Source organism: Lepidothrix coronata, unplaced genomic scaffold, assembly GCF_001604755.1.
Source record: "Lepidothrix coronata isolate B3197 unplaced genomic scaffold, Lepidothrix_coronata-1.0 Scaffold7, whole genome shotgun sequence".
NCBI lineage: Eukaryota > Metazoa > Chordata > Aves > Passeriformes > Pipridae > Lepidothrix > Lepidothrix coronata.
In genome coordinates this window covers 8553081-8577378 of record NW_016690187.1, presented here as the reverse complement: position 1 = coordinate 8577378, position 24298 = coordinate 8553081, and the positions used below count along the sequence as shown (strand labels likewise).

Genomic DNA, 24298 nt, shown 5'->3' with positions numbered 1-24298 from the left:
ATTTAGGATCATGTGCTTCTTTAAAAATAAAGATGTCTCTATACAATGCTACACTAATGTTTACCTAAATGTGCTACAAAATTAGCTTCAACAATTACTTGCATATTTCTATAAGATTTTAATTAAACATCTTGAGGACACTTTGTGGAAACTATTACTACATAGTCTGAGGCTTGCTTTCAAAATACCTTTCTGTAGATGATTTGTAAAAGAATAGAATCATACCATACACTGAGTTAAACCACGTCTTATTGGCTTATTTTACTGGTAAAGGTTCTTCTGTCTTCTTTTAATTTCCCACATACAGGAGCATGGCAAACACAACTTACACCCTCTTTCAAAATTTATTTTCTATTTAAGTAGCTTTTTAAACTGTATATATATTGATAGTCCTTGCAAAAACCTCTACAAATTTGCTGAGAAAAATAATTCTTTGCACATCTCTAGTAAAGATTCATCAGACTTATAGCTAAAGCCTCTGCTTTACCTGTAGAAAGCAAGTTTTGTGCTGAAAGACCTCCATGCACGAACCTGCTCAGGGGCTGTGCAGTCTTACCCTGTGATTACTTATTTTAAGCACTGTAGCAACAGAGAGACTGCCCTCCTGACACTTCAGGGCTGACACAGACAGCACGGAGTAAAACTGCCAGAGCTGAACACAGAAAAGACAACTATAAACACAAATAACCCCCACAAACAAACAAAAACCTTAAAGGACCTTTTGAAGGACAGCATTCCTCTGCTGGCCAACCAGCAAGAAGAGATGCACATTCTCACAACTGTGTCAGCCCCCAAACTGGACAGTCCATAGAGGACAATCTGTCAGTCTGCAGCTACAGTAGTAGCTGATTTATCTACTACTGCTCACATGTGAAGCACATCCAAGCTCTGCAGCCAGACTGATCATTTCCATGTGGCTCCAACTCAAGAAACATCTGTACATTCTGGTTTGAAAAAAGATGAAAGTTGGACAAAAGCTATATTAGGCCACTGAGATGAGTTAGAATTACAGTAGTCCATCATCATTCAGTCTTCTCTGGGTCCAAACATTACAAAGTGCTTATGTTACAGTATCAGTGACGTATTTTCCTAAGGATGTTTGCATTTCCTCAAGACTGATCATGTCTAGTCAACATTTCCCTTTATTCTTTACATTTGATCTGGGACTGTCCCCCTTTTACTGCAAGATACAGTAGCCTTACTGTGAGGAGAATTATTAACTCTTACTAAGCTTTTCTATAAATCTCATCATAGTGTGTAGTTACTTTAGATAGTATAAAACTTTACTTTAAATCTTCATTTTATAACAGGAAACTGAAGCATAAAATGATAAGGTCAATATTTTTAAGTCTTTGTCAACTTTAAGAGCTCTACTTGAGGTACTTACTCAAAGTGAACTGAACATATTTGCCACAGTAAAGGATAATTCTCTTACTAGTTACTTGAAGAGCTGAATTTAGTGTTTTGCTTAGCTTCTTTAGATGAGGGGGGAAAAACCCACCAAAAACGTAACGGGCAGTTATTTTTGTTTTCCAGATTTAAACATCTCAAAATTAAAAGAGATGGCTTTCTAATGCAATCAAACAAATCAACACAAATCAAAATGAATGTGGCACCTTTATACTTTCAACACTTGCATACAGTATTCAAAGCATCAGTTTTAATCACTTCCCACATTTGAGTCTATCCTTATTTCCACAATTTTCTGTAGAGGTAGACTTGCAAATTTTGAGTAAAAATCAGAAGTTAGTAGGTAGAATATACTACTTAATAAGAAGTGACATAAATTAAAAAAAATTAAAGTTTTGTATTTTAAAGGAAAAAAAAGCATTGCTCCACTTACCTGGAGGGACTGGAACAGCTATTTTTCTGTTTCCTATAAAGCAAAAGAAGAAAGGTAAAGCAAGCAGTGTAATTAATACTTGACCATCACAGTGCACTTTCAGAAGCGATCTGACTAACTGTATTTGTGTCACACTGTAGGATTCAGCATTTCTAAAAATTAAAACTGATTGATGAAGAAAATGGAGGAGATAAAATTTGAAAAATAAACACATTTGTCCTCATAATGAAAGTAAGATTGCCAGAAAGTAGCTCAGTAGATTCTGCAAGGAAACTACAACCCATAGTCCACAATATTTAAAGATTGTAAATATCAAAACCCGATGAACAGGAAAACAGGAGCTGCTTCTTCAGACTATACTGCTTAGTAGAAAAGTTGTGCTATTTTGTAGAAGACACATGATCTGTTTCAGAGAGTTCTGGGGAAGACTAAGGAAGACTGGAACACCTGTAGCATAATGCTCAGATTTTTTCTTTAACAAAGTCAAATGTTACGCACTTTGTGCTGATATTATTAATTAACTGCTTATATCTGATGTCTAAAGTTAATTCTATACCTTCCATGGTTTGTCTAAATTCTGTAGAGGGGAGAGCCTCTAGACAAGAAGAACAGATCCAAGAATCAACAATGATTAACTTAACAAGTTCAAATAAGAACAAGAAAGCCAGTTGGAGAGATAGTCACATATACAGAAACAAAGCAATTAAGTTCCTTCACCTCTGCTGAAGGAGCAGGCTTCATCTACAAGAAGACACTTTTCTGGTAAAGAGAGAACAGTAATGGCATTAAGAAAGGTCCTTAGGCCAAATGCTTCCTACTGGCTGGATAGGCAGCTTTTAATTCAACCCTCTGGCTTCAGTATTTTTCAGAGGCACCTTGATCTTTCTTTAACTTATTAAAAATTCAGGCTGTGTGACTACAGCTCTTGCAGATAAATGGAAAGTCAATGAACCTCGAAGAAGAAATATAAAGGGGTTAATATTCCACCCATCTTTTTACAATTCGCTTACAGAGATATTAGGGCTTACTTTCCCCAGCTCATTTATCTAGGTTTGGACATCTTCATGTTGCCCATCAACCTAACAAACACTAGAAATCCAACCTCCTTTTTCTACACTACTTTCAACAAATTAAAAAAAAGCTTAACAAAAAGTCACTTCCTTTTCACATTTTCTCAGACTGCATCCCTGAATTATAAAATTGAATACAATAATTAAGAATTTAATTTTTAAAAAAATCTTTAAATATATCAAAAATATCCCACTACAAGACTCTTCTTGCTCATTAAAACAGAATGATCTTATTCTATAAGATCATTGTATATAAGTAATTATATCAACGACCATTGGCATTCATCTAGAAAGGGGAAACATACTTTGCTTGGAATGCTTTACTGAAGAGAAGCTCTCATCTGAAGTGAAGCTAATGGAAAAGTTCTCAGGCTGCACTGAAACGGAGAATAAAGTTGGAAACAGTACAGCCCAGACTTGAAAAAAATATTTATTGTATTATTATTAAATATTGACTCATATTTCTATCACTAACTATAACCAATGCCTCCTTAGAGTGCACATTATACGTGAAACAAACGCAGTTGAGTTATGCAGGAGGACAACGATAACTTGAAATCTGTTAATTGTTAAAAAAAAAAAGTTAAAATTATTGAATCAAGTTTGCACCTTTGAGAATAGTTAATGCATAGTTTTTATACAGAAATTCAAGACTACTTTAAGAAACCATTAAAAATGTTGATATTAGACATAAGAAACTTTCAAAGTTAGTAAAACTCCTTGGAGCTAGAAATGTGCATTTGTAAGTTTAAATTTGTTAAGAATGGAAGAAAAAAAAAGTTGATGAGAGAAAAGGAATTTTTAGCACTATGTACATCCAGAATGTAATGAAACCATAATCAGAATAATATTTCAAGCTGTTCAACATTTTGTCACAAAAGAGAAAACAACACTTAATAAAAGTATGTATGATCAAATTTAAGAGCTGAAAGCACCTTATGTTAGATACTGCACAGTCTAGAAGTTTCTGGAAAAAGACATACCAAACATACTCATATTTCTAGAATCCAAGTTAGGATAGAAATATCAACTACATTGTGAAGATCAAAAGTTCAACTAATTGATTAAGCATTAACATGCAATATCAGTATTGAAACATAAAGTCAAAATGGATTTTTAAAAGAGCTGTTTCACTTTATGGACACATTAAGGTTTTTTATTATTTCACAATTCTTTTGATGCACTATATAACAAGCAATTCTTGACAAAATTACTGTTTTGTTTTTTAACAAGACAACAATTTTGATTCTTGAATGCGGAATTATAACCACTCAAGAGAATTTAAGTGAATGCCTAACTCAACTATAGTTTGCCCCTCTGAAATTATGTCTGCAACTGGATGTCCATTAACTAAACAGCAACCTGTTTCAGAGGATGGCTGAAGAAATCTCATTTGGAACACCTGTAGAAGACCAGGACCACAAGGCCTCATCCTCATCCTATCAGCTGGTGCTGAATTTAACATCTAACAGTGTTATGACCTTAACTTCAGGAACATTTGTTTTTATTAACTTTTATCTGGTTTTACACTCAGCCAGATCTGGGGACATGACATTCACCCCCATGAATTCAATTTGATGAGAAGAAAACAAAAATATTATTTTAAAAGGTAGAAAATAAAATACACTTGGGCCATATTCGAGGTCACTATTTGGAAAGCAGAGAATGGTTCAGAATTTTCAGCTTTATTTAAATTTCTCATTCCAGTGCAAGGGAACAGGCGACAGCATCACTATTTGAAGATAAACATCTCTGGGAGACAGCAACACAAGGAAAAGCAAATGACTGACACGGAGTGCATGCACAGGACATGAAGACATTCATGGATCTCCCTTCAAGAATAGGGATAGAAAAAGGCTATAGAATGAATAAGACTGCAGAAGCAACATGGCAGCACACACATGCCCTAACTACAAACATCAAGTTGCATCGTGGCATAAAACATTCGTGCCTGAAACACCGTGCAGCCATCACTGATTGAGAGTCTGTGATGGGTCTTTTTCACGTAAAAGCTTCACAGACCTTCTATTAGGCAACTCGAGAGGCATAATGCACAATAACAGGCAAAGTCAATGAGGCAACTGGTCCAGGAGGTCCACGGCCACGGCCAAACCCCAAGCAGGCCAAGACCTCCCTGTGGTGCAGAAAAGCTGTTCGCACCTCCCCGTCCAACGCCCCTCACACCCGCACCCCTCTCGGCACTCTCCGCACCAGCACAGGCTCGGATCGAGATCTCCTTCCAAAGCAGAAGATGGATGGGGAGGACGCCTCCTTGGAGCAGAGCCGAGGCGAAAAGGCGAGGCCTGGCCGCCCCCTCCTCCCGCCCTGTGCCCACCACCGCGGGCCGGGCCGGGTCGGGCCGAGGCAGGTCCCGGCGCTGCCCCCGCAGGGCTTCCCGCTCCCGGATGCGCCGCAGCCCCTTCGCCCACCCGCTCGCCCCGCCAGGCCCTACCTCCCGGCGGGTGCCGGTGTCCGCGGCGCCGGCCGGGCCGCCCCGCCCCGCTCTAGGGGCGGCGGGAGCCGCAGGCCGCGCTGGGGGAGGGGGCTGCCGCGGAGAGCGGCGGCGGCGCCATGTTACTGCCTCCCGGGCATCCCCCGCCTACCGCCGCGCGGGCCGCTCCCGCCGCGCCGCACCCGGTGCCCCCGCCCGCCCGACGCCGCCGCAGCGCGGAGGGAGGAGGAGCCGCGGGGCCGGGCCGGGCCGGGCCGGGCCGTGTTTACAAACTCACCCGGAACGCGGCCGCACCGCACATTAAAGGCCGGGTCCCCCGCGGGCTTCCGTCACCTCTCGCGAGATCGCCGCTGACACCTCCGCGGGGGCGGGGTGGTCACGTGGCGAGCGGGGGCGCGGCCGTCACGCCCAAAGCCAGCGGGGCGGGAGCAGCGCCCGGTCCTGCCGCGGACACCGAACGAGGGGCTGCCCAGGGCTCCGCTGCCTCACCGGGGCAGCACCTCTGCCGCGACAGGCGGGCCGTGGCGGTGCCGGGCCCAGCGCGGTGGGAGGAGCAGGATCTGTGCAGCCATGGCGGACGGGAGCGCGGGATGGAGCGCCCGTCCCCTGCTGCGGGAGGGCTGGGAGCTGCTGCGAAGGGAAGGCAGCAGGCAGGGTCTAAACACCACTGCCTGGCTGTGCTCAGTGGCAAGTCTTCACGTGCTTGTCACATCTAATTTTTGGAATAATCAGACCTCCAAAGCCCTGTACTGGCTACACTACATTGGTTTCTCCATCTCTCTTCACGCAGGTTTCCCCCTTCTCTCTTCGGGGCAGGAGCTTGGCATGTGCCTGAAGCCGTGGTTCTGCTAAACGTTCGCCATAGTTGATGTATCAAAAATGCTGCAGCACTGTAGAATGATGGCAAGCACCTCTATTTTACACAGTTGGAACTAAAAGCATTTTGGATTAATTAAAAAAAATATAACCCTATATGGCAACACAGTTTAGCTAGTATGTGCTCTGAATCACGGATGAAGTTTTAATTCTGTGCCTGTGTATCATTTCAAACTGATCTGAGACTGATCTGAGATTATGAGACTGTAACAATAAAGTATTTCTAAAAAAGTAGTGTTAGTCCCAGTAAAATACATTTTGTCTGAGTTTCTCTGAACTTGCAAAAGACAATATAGTATGTTTCATTTCTTGTGTATTGTTTTGGTAGGCACTATATAGCACTTTTGAAAAGTTGAGATATGGTAGGATAAAAAGCACTGCATAAAAGTACACTTTTCACTTAAAGGTGGTATTATTCCTTAATGTAGCATGTTGCAAAGGACTCAAATGTGAGTGCAGAAGAGAGGAATAGAGATCTTAAATATTTCTTTCTTCACAGAGCGACTAAAAGCTGTATTGGAAGCAAGCATTTTTCAATAGTTTAGCTCCACCATCACATGGCAGCAGCAGTCCTGAGCCTGAACAAAAAAACCTGAACTGCAAGTCCTTTTCTTCACTCTGAAACTGGTGCAAAAAACCAGACAGAGGGAAACAAGGAAAATGAAAAAAAACAGCAGCAGGATGTTCACTTTTACCTGCAGCAATAACTTAAGAGCGTAATTGCTAACATAAGCATTTCCTTCATTATCCATTAGAATAACACACTGTGCACACCACTGAGGCCTGATCTACCTGAACAGCAGGAAGAACAGTTATTCAGAGACAATGAAGATCTCTGCTTCACTTAGCTTCATCTTCAACAATGAAACATGAACAGTGTTGGGAGTCTGGAGAACCTCTAACACAAATTTTCATGAGTTGACAATCTTTGTGGTCAGCATGGTGCATGTCAGAAGAAACTGTGAAAAAGGTTTCAAGGAGTGAAGCCTACAGTATCACCTCAAAAAACTTTAAATTTGGTTTGTCTGACTTACAGAAAGATTTCTTGATGTAAACTGTTATGGAGGAGATCGAGAGACCTTGGTCTGTTCCTGCTCTATCAATCCAAAGAGGTTGGATTGGCATTTTCTTTGGAAAAAAAAAAATTAGTCTTTTACACATTTATAGTTGACACTTCTGTGAGCAAGTACTCTTTGTCAGACCACTCAAATTGACCAACTAAGCTCTGTTTTTTAAGAATAAGGAAAATAGAGGAATAGAGAAAGGGTTCAATGTGTCCTGTGATAGTTCAGCTGTCAACATCTGCCCATCACTCGTTAACTCTAAGCCCCTTATTGTCTATAAGGAGGATAATCCTCTGTGCGAAGGTTTGTGGCCATGTTTTGAAAGTCCTTGATTAATCTTTATCTGTAAAATCCAGATCCAATTCTTTCACGATTGGCATAACCAAACAGCAATTTTGCTTGAGTTTGGCCTATGTTCATCAGTCTGAGTGATTTAAAAGATAACAAGCTTGGGGAGATGCTACTACTAAAACAGACTTCACATCCAGATACAGGATCACCCAAGATGTCCTGCTGCCTTTCAGGAAAGGCTGATCACAAGAAAAAGGGTACATGTTGACACTGTGAACCATATGGGAAAATATGGGATGTAAATCCAGAAATTATTATTCAAACCTGATTCAAGTAACTCATGGTGACTCCAGGTGGCTTTCTTACTGAGGTTACAGAGCAATAGCTCAGCCGGGTCTTCTATCTACACCGAACACATAATAACAACTCAGCATAAACATTTTATTTGCAAACAAATTTCTAAGTAGAATTAACAGAGCTGGAGCTAGACTTGACTGAGACAAGTTTGAAGATGCCTGTTTGGCCAAATCCCAGTGAAAAGGAAATCTGAAGCTTGAATTAAGCTAGTCCACTAGACTGTCCATGATTTTAGGAAATGTAGATTGTGATATCAGATACCGGCAGACATCTCTGCTGTACTGAAAGAACAGAATAAAGTTCATCACCTACCAGGACAGCAGTACACATACAAGCTTTAGTCTAGATTATCTACCTTTCAACCAGGGTAAATGCACTGCATGTCAGCTCTGCAACTCAACAGCTTATGAGAATGGGTAATAGCCAATTCCTAAAATCAACACTGCATGAGTATAGACATGGAAGATACCTGCAATATCCTTCACCTCCTACTCCTGTCCACAAAACCCTGACTTCTAGATCTTGTCATATAAGACTCTGCTTGTATTGTGATAAAGCTAATACTTAAAAGATGCTACATATTCTACACTCCTGAAATTCACATATATAAAAGGATGTTCTCTGTATTAGAGATGCCTATTTTGTCCTAAGAACATGTGGGGAAAGCTGCTTCTCATGCTAGGGCCACATTATGTTACATGAATCACAGAACCATTTAGGTTGGGAAAAACCTTTAAGGAAAGGTCTCTTAGAACTTTAAGATCATCAAGTCCATCTAGTAACCTAACACTGCAAAGTCCACCACATCTCTGTAAACACCAATTTGGTACTTTTTAATTCAGATGAAAACATCTTACTTGCATCTTGCACTGATCTGAGAGTCAGTAATCCTCTCTCCACTTCCTACAGGATAGGCATCTATATTTAATTCAGTAATTACCCATTTAATAGGAAGATGACAGAACATTTAAGAAGCTTGCTCACATTCTTACCAAGTTCAGCTTGTATTTGTCAAATGATCAGATTAATATTCTGAATAAAGTTTGAGATGTGATCAACCCCCCGACCAGATTACCGCAGTAGCACAAAGTATTTTGCTCCAAGTGTAGACAACACTATAAATGCATTTAGATTGTTACAAGACAGATACTATGAGAAGGACAGATAGATACTGCAGCAATATTTTTGTAACAAAAATGCTTTGATCCTAATGCTCTTAAAAGAATTTGCAAGAAAATGCAGGGCTGACTTTACAAAATTAGGAAACTGGAAGCTCTTCCTTTTAATTAGGTGGAGCCAAGAGTATAATATCAGAGTGTCACAACTAAATGATTTGGACCAAACTGAATCAATCATTAATTTAGTTCAATGGGGACACATGTCAGATCCAAGTGGAAAACTTTTACCATGGTAATCAAAATTTCTAATGTAGCTGAAAACTGACACAAAGAGAACTTTCTTAAACCTTCCATGGATTTGTGTTTAGCTCCTTCTATTAGAGGTGCCAGAACAACTTATGCATCAGGAAGCTTGAGAAAAAACAAATTGTGCAGAGAAACAGCGCTGGACGTTTAAAACGCAAGCAGGAGGGCGGCCAGCACTACAGCCTTTCACACTTCATCTCTGCATCCTTTCATCTTTCAAAGATATGCCACGTGGATTTTAACAAACAAGCCACATGACCATCTATACTAATGCTTGGCTTGAAGTCATTGTTTGAAAGGTCCTATGCAATACGTCATTATCAGGAGAAATCCACAGCGACTGAACAACAAAATGCCATCTTCCAGATATCCTAGTGAGAAAGACAATAAATGCAGGCAACAGGTTGACAGTTAAAGTTATCTTTAATGAAATGACTTTGGAAATAGCATCAATTTCCATGACACCAACATTTTGGGAGTCCCATAAAATGCAGTTACATTCCAATGCCAGTATTTCAGGCAGATCTCCATTCACATGGCAAATAGGATCAAGAAAGCAACCATCAGACAGAAGAGACCCATAGCTTCAGACAGGGCGAATCCCAGGATAGCATATGAGAACAGCTGCTGCTTCAGAGAAGGATTTCTAAAAGAAAGTGAAGGTGTAAGACCTTTTTATCTTTACAATTAAGATGTTTCTCATACAGTTTAACGTCATACTTCCTTGCTACAGAACAGGAAACTCCAATAAATCCAAGCAGAACTATTTTTTTGCAAGGATTTCACTGAACACAAATGAGTTGGCAATTAAGACTAGATTCAGGTTATGCAGATGGTACAGGGGTTTTCCAAATGAGTAGTTTTTATGACTACGCTCATATATACTTTCGAATTTGACTTCTCTACATCCTCCCATGCAGAAACTATCAGCACTATGCTTTAGACATTTATTTCACATCTGTGACATGAGAACTATACTCCCAAGGTAGTTTATAATGTTTTAAGCAGCTCAAGTCAATATGGGGGGGAGAAATTCACAGCATTTTTTTGCAAAAATGCAATGAATATACCTTCAAGGAGTGAGAGGAAAAAGTATTCAACATAAAACCATGAAGTAATGTTCTACAAATTCTTATTGACATGTTCATGCCAAATTCAAAAAACAATGCATTAATTTTGTACTGAAAATACTTGTTTCTTCAATGGAAAGTGAACTTGTCTTCAGTAGGGCTTAAAAATCTTTGTTAAGAAATAAGACTTAAGGCTTAACTGGCTGAAAGAGCAATGAAGAATATGAAACCTTTTCTATGCCTGTATCAGTTCTGCTCTTTCATGATGCCATGTGAACTAATCATATAACAGGAATGTTGCAAAGTTATGTGGAAATTGTGGAAATTTCCCTACTACAGAATCCTCACCCTCACCCCCTTCAGATTTCTAGAAGGAATGATAACTCACTTGATAAATTACATAATTTGAGTGCAAAGCTGAATGTGTTAGAAAACTGAATTAAACATCCATTTATAAACAACAATCCTGACTATGAAGACTAAACCACACAGACTCACACTCCTTATTATTAGTTTTCAGACCATTTTTCTCTAGGACTTTTCCTCTCACGTGGGAAAAGACCCAGGATGGATTTTTAATTCATTTCTAGGCTTGAATGCTGAAACACTAGACTTCAGTGACTGAAAGACCAAGCAAGTCTAACGGTGCAATTTCTTTCATGGCTCTCCTCCAGGTAGAGTGTACAAAGTTCTGAATTTAACAGAGCTGTCCTGATGAATATAGTACAGTTTCATATGATTCTATTCAGCCATGTTTATCAGTAACAGTAATCATTAACAGAATTTATTACAGTGCCAACATCCTTACTACAACTTAGCTGATCTGGGGGTTCTATCTCAAGACACATCTGCATACAACTTAAGAGTTTTAAAAGAGAGAGAGGTTGATTACCTGGCATAACCAATGATTAGACTACCGAAGACTGTTCCAATACCAGCACCAGAACCAGCCACACCTACTGTGGCTGCACCAGCACCAATGAATTTGGCAGCAGTGTCAATGTCCCTGCTGATAGCACTAGTCTGGAATTCTCTAAGTGCTAGTCGGGAGACAGTATTTTGGGCCCCGTTAACTGTTGAGTTGCCCTAAGAAAACAAAACAAGAAAAAGCATTATATTCAGACACAAGACCATGTGGCAGTGTTATTATCCAGTATTAAAAGTTGTATTAGATCAAATGTCTAGCTCTTTGTCCAAGCTCTTTGACATTGAAAGAGTTAAAAACTTCAGAATGTTACCTGTTCCACCTAAAAGCATCAACTTTAAATGTGAAACACTTCTCAGGGAAAACAGCAAGACAACAACAAGTATTATTAGGTGTTTCACTTAAGTTAAGTTTCACTTAAGTTAAGTTTCACTATAGGTATTTGAGTTAGTACAAGTGAACTCTAGGCTGAGGACATTTAGGCTCACCAGGTAATTTAAGAAGATACAGAATTTTGTTTATAAGGTACCTCTCCATTCTTGATCTCTGGCCTAGACAACACAGACGCCGAAAGTGGTCTGTACAAGACTCTTGATCCAGCACGGATCTGCAAGAGGAGGAAAAAAACTATAAAAGAAGAAACATTTGATCACAGCTGTTCCATACAATAGTCTGTAAGATTATAAGGCTATTAGCTACTAAGCCATTTGTCTTCCTTGAAAGACGGCCATCTCTGCACAGCTGGATATACAATCAATGATAGAGAAGCAAGTACTGTCATGCAATCTGACAGCACCAATCTCAGCAGATGTTAGTGCAAACAGCCACATCATTCAATGACCCTGTACATGCATTATGCTGACAATGTAGCAAAACACCAACAAAAAGGCCCGACAGATCAGCAGGCAGTGATATGCGTTTTGAAATGAAAAAATAAAAGCCTTCAAAATGAATTTCAAAGCTGATAAATGCATAGGTGTAATCTAGACTTTTAAATCTAGCGAGGCACAAATGAATGAATTCTCTTTCACAAGAGGCCTGCATGTGTCCTTGGGCTCCCGGCAGCGTAAGGTCATATAGGCTTTTGCACAAATCTCTTCCTGCAGGGTAAACCTGTACCTGCACCACGCAAAACCAGACGTTCTGCAGGCCAGAGAGATCGTTTTCATGCAGGTCACTCTTTTGTCTCCGCAAGGGCAAAAAGTCCCGGCCTTGCACAGGACAAGCAACAGGCTGGAGTTTGACCTACAGCGAGGCGCGGAGAGCAGCAGGCCCAAGAGCCACCGTCTGCGCTACCCTCCCCCTCTGCCGCTGTGTGTGGAGGCCCCTCACCTTGGCACCGGGCCGCGGCCCCCGCCAAGGAGGCGGGAAGGAGAACGCGGCCCTGCCGCAGTCCGACCGCCCCTCCCTCGCCCCTCCGCACTTGGGCGGGCGGCTCTCGCTACGGGCTCGTCCCGGGGCCCCGCCGCAGGACCCACAGGCCCGCCCGACCCGCGGGCGCCCCGCCGCCGCCACGGCCCCCACCGCCGCCCGGGACGCAGCCGCTGAGGAGGCGCAGGCGGCCCCGCGGGCCCCCACTCACCAGGGAGGGCGAGGTGGCGAGCTTGGCGCAAGCGAACATCTTAGCGGGCGGCGTCCCGGGGGTCGCGATCCGGCGTCTCTGCGGAGAGGGAGAGAGTGAGGGAGCGGCGAGCGGGGGCGGCGATGGTTGCGGATGGCGCGGGGGGCGCGGGTCTCACCGTGCGGCTGCCGCGCTCGGGCCGAGGGCGGGCGGGCTGGGCCGGGCTGCGCAGGCGCGGCGGGGCCGGACGGCGGAAGGGGCGGGGCGCGCCCAAGGTCACTTTGTGCCGGCGCCATTGGCGGCCGCGGGGGGCGCGGTGCGCGCGCGCGCGCGCGCGCCGCTGCTCCCGCGCAGCCGCAGTAGCATCGCGCCAGCCGGGGGCGGAGCAGGGGCGGGGCGAGAGGGGCGGGGCGAATGGTGAGGGCGGGCCGGGGGTGTGGTGTTAGTGGCGCGGTGTCGCGGTAACGGTGTCGTGGTGTTTGTGACACGGTATCGCGGTGGCTGTGTCTGGGGTCGATGACACGGTGTCAGTGCCACGGTGTCGGTGTCGCGGTGTCGGTGTCGCGCCCCCTCCCCGGGACTCGGGTCACCGGCAGGAGAAGGGGACGCGTCTGAGAACACCTGCTCTGTCCTCGTATGCGGCTACTTTTTAATTAGTAATGCTCAAAAAGCCCCTCCTGTTTAATGAGTAATTTTGCGCCATGAGCAGGTTCACACCTAAGCAACGACAAAAATCCTTTTTAATCAAGCTTAGTCGAAACAGGATTATCATCACTGAGCTGGGCACGTGTTCCTGAGATTCCCGTGTTAATCACTCACACATGCTTTGGTGTTTTTTATTTGATAATGGGATCATCATTTTCATGGTCATTTTCCATTGTAAGTAGTATTAGCATCAACTAGGAAAGATGCAGAAAAATCCACATTTTATGTAAAACTTTGGGAAATGTATTTAAGTCATTGCACAATTTTCACTTGATACAATCTGTGCCATAAAAATAAATTCTAAATGGTCTGTGTGTAGCGTACTGCTTCTAAGGGAACAAGTAAGAGGATATGTGCATTGTTTTTAGGGATGGGAACATAGCACAGTCTCTTAGGACTGAGCTGCTGGTCTCCTGCAAACTTACACGGACGATTTATGTTGTTGTCATGGATTAAAACACAGGTGCCACAGAGCTGACATGCTCCATATCAGCAACTTGAACACCCACCACCAAACATGACCAATAGGTACTTTCAGCAGCTGCGTACTAATGTAAATGATAATTTTCCTTTTATAACCTACAACACAGTGTCTTCTGATCCCCAGGTACAGTGGAGGTGTACTCAGTTATAGGCCTGAAGGTGAGAAACAGTACGGTTTGAATTTCCCAGCATTGTGCTCCCTGCCTCAATACAATAGCAAGCTTGGTTTCGTTCCAGTGTTCATCCAGAGTCTTAGTTACAGAGCAGTATAAAATCAGCCTGTAAAGGCCAGCAAAAGAGGTCATAAGTTGCCAGTGGTTTTGTATTTTTTATTTTTCCTTTCACAGCTTACACCCATTCTTTGGGAACTGAGGTGCACATCGGCAGATCTGCTGTGCCTGCCATGTGGTTCTTTCATAGTCAAACACTAAGAAATAAGTATCAATGTCAAAACCCTTTAATGGTTAGGCAGAACTTTTCACTTAAAAAAAATAAAATTCAATTTATATGCTACCGTGGGAACAAATATTTCCAGCACCATTTTATTCATTAATAAAAACAGAAAGCAAACTCGGATGCTTTCTGGTTTTTTAAGTCATTCCAGAGTTGGAATGACTTAAATGTGACATGCTGCTGTACACTAACATACAGAGTACACCATTTATGAAGTAGTGTACTTCACCTTAGGAAGTGTAGGCTGGCTGTTTACAACAAAGGAATTCACTTGTTCACAGAAGGAAGTACAGCACAGAGACATGCTTTCTTCTTGGGAAAGTGGAGGTCTGGGCCTCCAGATATGACACAGATCTTCCCCCAGCTCTCAGGAATGGAGAGGACACAGTATGCATAGTACAAATTCACATGGGTTCAAAGATGCATTAAATGGAAACTCTTCATTCATGAAAGTGCCCTCTTGTGTCACAATTCCCGCCCTGGAATGTTTTGCAAAAAAATGCATTCACAAGCTCTTTGTTGTGAATAACATCAGAACCACCATTAAACATTTGTTGATTGTTGCTTTTAAGGCATAACAGGTTATTCTGTATTTTGAATGTGACTCGGCTGTCGCTTTCAGGAAGGGTTAGAAGAGCAGTTACTGATCTCTAGGGGCCATGTTGATTTTAATTCAAGCAGATCTTCATAAAGAAAGACTTGTTAATCTCACACCATTTCCTATCTGGTTGACCTGCTGTTAGGTCCCCAAGGAAATACATCAATGCACTAAAGACAGTATAATTTCTAGTCACTCACCACGTTTCTTAAAATCTCTTCTACTTGGAATATTATCTTAGGCTCTCGAAATCTCTTAGGGTAGATTCCCAGTTCTTCAACTGTCTCCCCCCGTCAGGACCAGTTTTGCGTGTGCACAGTAGCAAAGGCTGTCAGAGCAGATTTTCTCCCCATTTTGCCTCTGGCGAGGAAGATACTTGAGCAGTACAGATGTTTGAGTAGTACATGGGGCCTGAAGAGCCAGTTCACTCCTCTCCCACAGCTTCCTGCTGCTTAGCCAGGTTTGGGACAGGGCAGTAAGAACAGCAAGTGACCACTAGCTGTTGTTCAGTGGTATGGCCTTCTCCTTTCCCAGAAAGGAAAGAGAAAAGATAATCTCAGATTCCACAAGCCCTCTAGAAACTTCCTACGAAACCATAAAGATTCTCCCAGTCCTTTTGTCCTTATTTTTAGAAAAGAAGCAGTCTTTTTAACTCTTGCTGCCAAGCAGCTCATTTCTTAGGTACACCATGTAATTAATCAGTCCTATAGTGACGTGCAGTTTCATTTGTAACCCTGAAATGAATTGGTATCTACACATATCAGGCTCTAAATGTTACAACACACAAGTATCAGCAGAACAGATATTGCATTCAAATGGCATTTTTCTGGTGACTTCTTAAAAGAGAACTATCTGAGCCTTATAGCTGTCCAGAAAGCAGATAATAAGGAAACTGGGCACAGTACCCTTAAACTGGAAAACCTGCCTGCTAAATATGGGTTGCTTTTCCTCCAGGTACAGACAAATGATGGCAGTTGCATATTGGTTCAATTGAACAAGTAAAATCCTGTTCAATGCTGAATAAATGAGCGTGTCATAAGTGCTTTGCACTGAAGGGTCTGAGAAAGTTCAACATTTATTATTAATAACTTATAAAAGATGAATGTCTGTTCTATATTTGCTGAAGGAGAAATCTTGGCTACTCAAGAGAAATCCCATTGTCCAAAGCCTAAATAAAATGTTCTCCTTCTACACTGAAACCTGTTCTTCCAGGTTAAATTTATCTCCCAGCAGAGGATTATTAACTCAAAACATGTCCCACACTCACACTAGTCCTTTTTTTTTAAATCTGTTTTGAGGAGGAGATGTGTCTGGAAAACCAATCTATGCCAATAACTCTTAATTGTTGGAAGACCCCCAAGGAGGACATTGGATCAAAGGCCTCCTGAGATTCTCCTAATGTTTGTGAAATGTTTTAAAACTTAAGGTGGTGTTATTACCTCAGTGTTAGCCCTCTTGAACACCCAGATTTATGATGTACTTTGCAGGGCATTGATTGATATTGATTTACAAAGTCAGGGTTTTTCCGCATTTTTCACAGCTTGGGCCATGTTTCAGTTCTACCTCTTCCATTCACAGCCGTGTAGTTGAATCTGCCCCTTCGGGACTGCATAGGTCCTCTCATACAACTGGAGTAATGGCCTGTAGAAAGAAGGTATATAGAACAGAATTAATACACTCCAGAATATTTAAACCATTTTAGATCTGGAAAGAAGAAACAAAGCCATTATTAGATAGCTCTGCTTTAAGGAGAAATTCTCTTGGTAGCACACTCTTAATACCTGTTTACTTTATTGGTTGTTAGTAGATAGCAAATTTTGATACAAGTAATGTTGCAAGTTTTAACTACAGAGTTGACTGGATTGTAAGAGATGCTATATAGGAATGCAGAAGATAAAGTTTTTCTCTCCATATTCTAAACTCCTCCTTTACAGGAGAAAGGTAGAAACTGTTTCTTGAGTGATCTTTGTCCTCCAGACTACTTACTCAAGCAATTTTTTTTCTAAAATTATTTTTTATAGTCTCAACAGCTCCCTTCGGTGGAGAGCAGGAGGCAATTAACCAAGTAGAGCTAATTTAGGCTGTAGAGCATTCTGCTCAACAGTCCATTGATTATTTTAACACCTGAGTCCTAGAAATGGATGACATTAGCCACAAACATTATACCATGTTCATACTAGGCAAGATCTGCAATGTATGCTAATATCGTTGAGAACATTAATGAAATTTGAATCAAAAATCATGATAATCCTTATCATGTAATTTTTGAGTCTTTAAAATCTGCTTTAAATAGCACAGTGATTATATATATAGGGTCTGCTACTACAATAGCCGTTATACATCAAAATGGGATGTTGTCAAGAGGAAAAACATTCTGCTACAGCAGAAATTTAGCATGGCAAAGAGGCGTTCTCATTCTCATCCTAGCTATTGGATTCTGGTGGAAAGTGAGATCAAGACTCCAAGAAATCTTGCCAGAAAAGACTGGTAGAGCTGCTCTCACTCTGGATAACAAGCCCTATTGTCTACATTCAGGTTCTGCTGGTTACCTTCAGGATGATGTACGGCAGTGTAAACATGTTTTACCCTCCTGTAAAACGCAGCATATCACAAGGTAGAAGATAATCTTGCATTTTTAAAATTAATTTTATATGTCAAAAATTATAATTTGTATATAAAATTATGCTTCCCTATTTTAATGTAACTTTTATTTGTATTTCATAGACTAATAGAATTGTTAAAGTTGGAAAAGACCTCAAAAATCATTGAGTCCAAACATTAACCTTTACAATGTAACTTTAAGTTAAGGAAGTATTAGGTTCGTGAATAGTTTCAATTGATACTTCGCATCTATTGCACTGTGTGTGTCAGGATTGCCACATTCAGAGTGAGCTCTCATGTGTTTAAAAATCATTATTGTGTGTCTATTCAATATTTTTCAGAAATGGATCTTTGAGGAAAAGCTGTAATAAAACAATCCACTGATTTTTAATCAAAGTAATTTTTATAAATGCACAGAAAATTCAGGACATTTAGAATGAATGTATCTCTTTGTGTACTACTTTAGAACATGAAATCTATTAACTAAGGTTTCTTATTGAGATGACTCGTGATATTACTCAAGGTTGTGTTGCAAAAAAGAGCTGATACCTGAAATGGTCACTCAGTTCATTGGATAACACACATATAGATTTCTAGTCTACAGAATATCACTGGATTAAATGAAAATAAATTCAGCAATGCTTTTTATTCCTACTAATCGTATTAAAACTCTTTTGAAGAGAAAACAGGGTTCAACTGTAAGATGACACTATTAGCTGCACTGGTTAGAACACAAGATCGGCAACCCAGTTATAATACCTTTCGTATGATACACAGCACAGACAGCCATGAATTTGTCCATATTAGAACCAATATTTTTTTCAGAGGTATCCATAAATTTTGGTTGCCGAAGTTGAACAAATCCAAAATGGAGGGATGTTTTGTTAGTAGGCTCTTCTGGGAGTCCAGTCATTTTGTGCAGTGGGAATTGCAACACCAGATTCTTAGTTTTTGAACAGAAGTACCTAAGCAATTTTTGTTCTTCCTGTTCCTCAGAATCACATAAATGATCATAGATAAGTCTTTTTGGGTGATATATTTTGGCTGTTCAAAATCTGAAAAGAGAAATAGAGAAAGTAGCTGTTCAGTGCGCAAAAAACCCCATAGGATTTAGTAATTCTTGTTTGGAGATTAAGTTAGTGTTTTGGATAACTGATCTGTTATGGCCGTTTGTGCCATGTAAAGAGAAAAGCAGGACACGCATATCTGTCAGGACTGTGGCAGAGGGATTTTGCCTTCCTCCAAACTCTTCACAGAGACTATAGTTCCAGTTTATGATCCCTGGGGGGAGAGGAGATGGGAGATAGGACTACAGCCCATTAATACATGCAAGATTCATTTGCTTAATTGTAAATGACGTACCTCCCAGTTATAACTTTACATTCTCATAAACTTGCAAATTGCTTTGGGCTCACAGCCTGAAAGGCAGTATATAAATGAACAATACTCATTATCATCCAAAAGCTTTTCAGTGCAAACCACTTAGGAGAAAACCCGTGGAATCCTTTTCACTCTGATGCACAGGCTCTACACTCTAGGACCTGGTGCCAATCTGAATCCAGAGAAAAAGTTGTTCTAATTCAGCTGACTACTATCATGTTTTGCATGGCTCAGATAAGCTATTTTTAAATGACTATAATTGATTTTGCTCATAGTTAAAAAAGAGATCATATATTCTTATACTTCGTACCTCAAGTAGAGAAAGTCTTGACAGCCTGCCATTTCTAAATTCTTGGAAAGGACTCTGTCCCTAATACTTAGACTTGACGAACATCCTGGTTCTCTGGCATGCCTGTATTCATTCCCATCTGTCATGCTGGCATTGTTCCCACTTGGAATTATCTATGCCAATTTCAACAGGGCATAGGTGCTAACCAAACATGGTTTTAGAGGGACAGCTTTCATAACACAGCAAGTGCCATCTCTTTTGCCAGGAGATCCTGCTGTTTGCAAATAATTGCAGCTTAAGGCCACATGCCTCATTACATGGGATCACATCTGTAGATGCTTGCGGGCATCATAAAAAAAAATCAACAAATGTCTACTGTATTTCTCTTTCAGCTTGGCTTAATGATCCGAATTTTGCATGTGGAGAATGAATGCTGTGCACCTTGTTAACAGGAGTGAACAATAGGCTGTTATGTGCCCTGAGCAGTCTTAACAGGTTACTGCATCAAAGCTGGGACAACAGACTGCAGAAGTTTACCAGAGCTGCACTGCTTTTTCAGGTGGCTTTTGACTGCTTGGTGTCTGTGGTGTATTCTGAGGAGAGAATGATAGACCATTGCCTTTTTGCACCACATTTGGCTTTCCAGGTTCTCAACAGATTTGTGTATAAGGCATATTCTGTCCCCACACAATTGTAAAGTGGCACATATGTATAACAAAATTATACTTCTTATTAAAATTTTTAGTCTATATAAAGCTCTATATGATACATTTTAATAGTATCATATAGTAGATCATTAGTATCACCTTAGTATCATATTAATATATTATAGCTGTACTTGACTCCTGTTTTACTGCACTGAACACATTACTTGTGTTAACAGAATTATTCTGTACTGTGTAAGGCTAGAAATGGCTTAGAAATGGCTTAGGAAAGAGCAAAACCTGTTCACAAGCCTCAACTGGACAGCAACCTGTGCTCAAATTTTAAAGTATAATTTTGTAGTTAAGCAAAAGAATATTTTGCCCAGAATATTTCTTGAAAAACACTATTTGAAATAAAGTAAGATTCAGGGTAGATAATTTCCAGCCGTATATTTCTAGTCATAATTAGACATTGCACTGTTTACCCAGGATCTGTGGAAAATAAACCAAAAAATGCAACCCTTTTGACACCCATAGTGTTTTGGCAGTACTACACTCACAGTATAGCACTAGGAAGGACCATGTTCACATGCCCTGCATAAAAATGCAGTTTTGCAAATCGTGAAAGGTATTTTCAGTCGTTCTCTTTATCAGCAAAAAACACTTAAGGCTGTCTTTAGTTATATTTTACCTCTCTCTTAAAAGAGTGATGAATTTAAGAAAGTTCAGAAGAGTCAGATGTTTTTTAGAGTCCTAGCATTTTCAAGGATGCAGAGTGACAAGTAGACACATGAATATACTGAAAAATTCTGTTGGGAATCAAGGTCTAGGATTACCAAACATTTATGCTGACTGTACATTTCAGAATAGCACTGTGTATATTTCTGATAATGTTGTTGCTGTTTAGCATGTTTGTCCAATTGGGTACAGTTGACAAGATATCACAGGCTGTGAAACATACTTAACGTGCTTCTCCTATGATATTGAAAAGCCCAGCTTCAAAATACTGTATTGAGCTCAAGAAACAATTTCACAGTACATTATTGTATCAATTGTTACTAATCTTTGCCTCTTCTCACCTGTCTCTGTCCTTAGTCTTTTTGGCAGCTAACCTGACCTTGTGGACTGTCAGCACTGATTTTTTTCCCATACCACTTGGACTCAGAGATATTCTTTTTTTTTTCTTTTCTTTTTCTTACCTTCCCCTGTCTCCTAAAAGGGCTCTCTCATAATAATTGTATACCTTAGATATCACCTGTTCCTCAAGTAAGGGCAGCAGAGTGGCAGAAGAGGTGTATGTTATTAGTGCCACAGAATAAAACAAACCTCAAGGCAGATTGAGGTTTGTAGAGAAACAAACCCTGCTTGAGGGAGCAGGGGTTTTCCAACCCAATAGCTCATGAGGGGTGGAAACAAGGTTCTACTCCAGCACAGTCAGACCAGGAGCTGCCTCATGCAGGGGCTGTTGGAGTTTTGGGTGAGTGGTATTTTGATTGTTTCTTACCAGTCACAACAGCAGAGTTATAAGGTTGCCTAGTCAGTCTTAGCTATGATATGTTGCAGTAAACAGCCAGTCCCTTATCTCTCTGTACAAACCTCAGATTTTTCCTGTAAAATATGAAGTCATATGTGGTACTCTTGTTAGGGAACACCTAACAGCAACATTGCCAGGGCAGGCAGTTGAGTAGTTGTAAAAAATGACCTGTGCACGTTCAGGCAGCTTGGAAGCTTTGGCTCATTGAACTGCTATCTCAAGAACACCAATAATTAAAGAGAGCTAATTTGAAAAAGCCATGTCTGGATTGCTCCAATTCATGGCTGGATTGTGTTTTTAATGCCTCTAAAATGAGTAATAGTGTGTATAAATAGTGACATCCAGTGTTCAGTTAGATCAACCACAGGTTTGTGTTCTGTAAGGTCTTTCAATTAAAAGATTTATTACAGACCCTATTTAAAATGCCTATGTAAAGATAGTAGGGTAATTTGAATATTAACTACCTGCCAACTGCAACACACCTCCACAATAAAAATTTCCTTCCTGGCTTGTTGAGGAACAACAATGGTGTGGCTCTTGTATAATGCTTTAACTTTCTTTTTTATGACAGCAAGCGTCCTATTATACCCAGGTGTTCTTGATTTCTTCTTTCTCTGCTCCTGTTTCTGTGAATATGGCCATTAGGGCAGCAGTCATAAAGGATGTGTTCACCACTTCCTTCTCTGTCTGTCTCTTAACATAGCCACAAGTCCACCATCTTCTATCCACATTAATTCCCTGAGGTATCCACACAGTATTTGTGTTGACTGCCTTAATTTTGATCTTCTCTAATCATTCCCTGCCAGATGGCAGTTAAATTTTAATGATCCCTGTAAAAATAGTTCCCTTTCTTCTTTTAATCAGTCACGTGTGTTTGCTTAGCTAACTGTTAGATGTTCAGAAAGCACGAAGGGACCACCAACGCAATTACTTCAAAATACACATCCGTATTGTGATTTCAATGTTACGTAAAAGTGAAGGGTTATAGGGTAAGCAAGATTCCTGGAAATTAGCATGGGCTACTTGACCTTAAATTTTCTTTATTTCTCTAGATTTATTAAAAAGATTAAAATAATAATTTGTGATCTTTCATATAATCAAATGTAGTTTATTTTTAGTGTCTTCTAGGCTCAAATGTTTGTTTTCTGTGCTAGAAAGTGTGTGAGTATTAAGCTCTCAGGGACGAATTGAGCAATAGACTTAAGCAGATGCTTAACTTCAAGTACATGTGTATGGTTATGATAGATAATACATCCTTGAGCAAGGTACTTTGAGGTATTCTTAATGTTGGGTCCCTAAGTAGTTCCACTGAAATAATTTACCTTCTTGCATGTTTAAGACTATGTACTGACACCTAATGACACAGAACCTGAAATTCTCCAGTATGTGTTTATTTGATTGAAGCTTATTAAAGGTTTGAGGGTTTTGCTGAATTGAGAATTTAATTCAATTGCATATTCATGATATGCCTAAGTAGCAAATCACTTTAGAAGGAAATGGTTTAACCCATAGCAAACACCTATGGAGCAGGTAATATTGTACCTCTGAGGAATATGGAGAGCCTGGGAAAGTGACAGGCTAGGAGTCTAATCCAGCTCAGAGTACTGCTAGAGAAAACCATGCTGTGGAATTAAATGGAAACTGGATCAGGCCCTGAATGCCTTGCCTAAAGCAATACAGGAAATATATAGCAGAGTCACTAACAGAACCCAGATCTCCTGATTCAAATTAGTCTTCTTTTGTATCTAACATCTGTGTATGCTGCAACTGGATGTGTCATCACAGCCTGTGCAGGCTGGCTTCTAGATAAAAGCTCACGTGATGACTCTTACGCATACTGCAGGAATCACCCCACCTACACATCCCAGTAAGATGAGGCTGGCAGAAGTACAGGCCATCCTCATTATCCTCCCTGGTAGAAGACTGAGAAAATAGGGATACTTGTACCTTTCTCCAAGCATGCTTTAACAACCATTTCCAGAAGTTGTCAGACTTGACGAAGTATGCACTGCAACAATACTCTGGAATTTCTGATCACCTTAGTGCTTTTTGCTTTTGCCATCAATGCCAGTGAGTTGGACAAAGGGAGTTGCTTCAGCTCGTTTTTCCTGTTACGCTTTGATTAGCAATAAGCAATTTGGTTCTAACATAATAGAAATTTTTACCTGAAAGGAAAATTCTCTGTGCTCCATCTAGGTATTTTTCCTTAGCTTCTTTTTATATACAAAATTTTTTGGTAAGATTTAGACCAGAGAGCAGAGACATAGATGGGACTGTTTGCATTATGCTAATAACCAGACGACCTCATTGAGATCAGGGCTTCAGGGTACTGAATGCTGCCAAAAATGTAATAAAAGTCAATCCCTGCCCAAAGGAACATGAAGTCTAAATACACAAGCTATTTGGTAACTCTGGGACAGAGAGAATGATTTGCCCAGTGTCAGACTGTGCCTGTTGCTAGTGACTCACTCTTGATCTCTTGTGCCTTAGCCAATGGCCTTAACCCCAGCAGCACTCTATTTATAAATAATTAAAAGCAGAGCCCAGCTTTGCTAAGATTTGGTATGTCTGAAGTGTAAAATCTGTCAGCTGTGTAAGAGTGGACATACCTTTATCTTTCTTCCCCTTAGTTTTCTCTGCTGTTTCCATATCAGAGAAACGTACACTGGTTCCTTACT

The 24298-nt window shown here is 40.7% G+C and overlaps 2 protein-coding genes across 8 annotated transcripts in view; both read right to left on the bottom strand.

Annotated features, from left to right (window-relative positions):
- ATF2 (activating transcription factor 2) overlaps positions 1–5738 on the bottom strand; it is a 47724-nt gene extending 41986 nt beyond the window's left edge. For 4 of the 7 annotated variants that reach the window (XM_017837165.1, XM_017837198.1, XM_017837217.1 and 1 more), the window contains exons 1-2: positions 5643–5738; positions 1844–1876 (exon numbers count right to left, since the gene is read on the bottom strand). The gene's annotated coding sequence lies outside the window, so the exon portion shown is untranslated. The other 3 variants (XM_017837175.1, XM_017837192.1, XM_017837184.1) reach the window with 3 other exon arrangements.
- Positions 5739–9781: 4043 nt separating this feature from the next.
- On the bottom strand, positions 9782–13158 carry ATP5G3 (ATP synthase, H+ transporting, mitochondrial Fo complex subunit C3 (subunit 9)). The gene is made up of 5 exons (XM_017837154.1): positions 13112–13158; positions 12955–13032; positions 11902–11979; positions 11340–11533; positions 9782–10023 (listed from the first exon to the last, which is right to left on the bottom strand). The coding sequence occupies exons 2-5, from the start codon at positions 12991–12993 to the stop codon at positions 9909–9911; spliced, it is 426 nt and encodes a 141-aa protein (XP_017692643.1). The 5' UTR covers positions 12994–13032; positions 13112–13158; the 3' UTR covers positions 9782–9908.
- Between the last annotated feature and the right edge of the window lie 11140 nt (positions 13159–24298).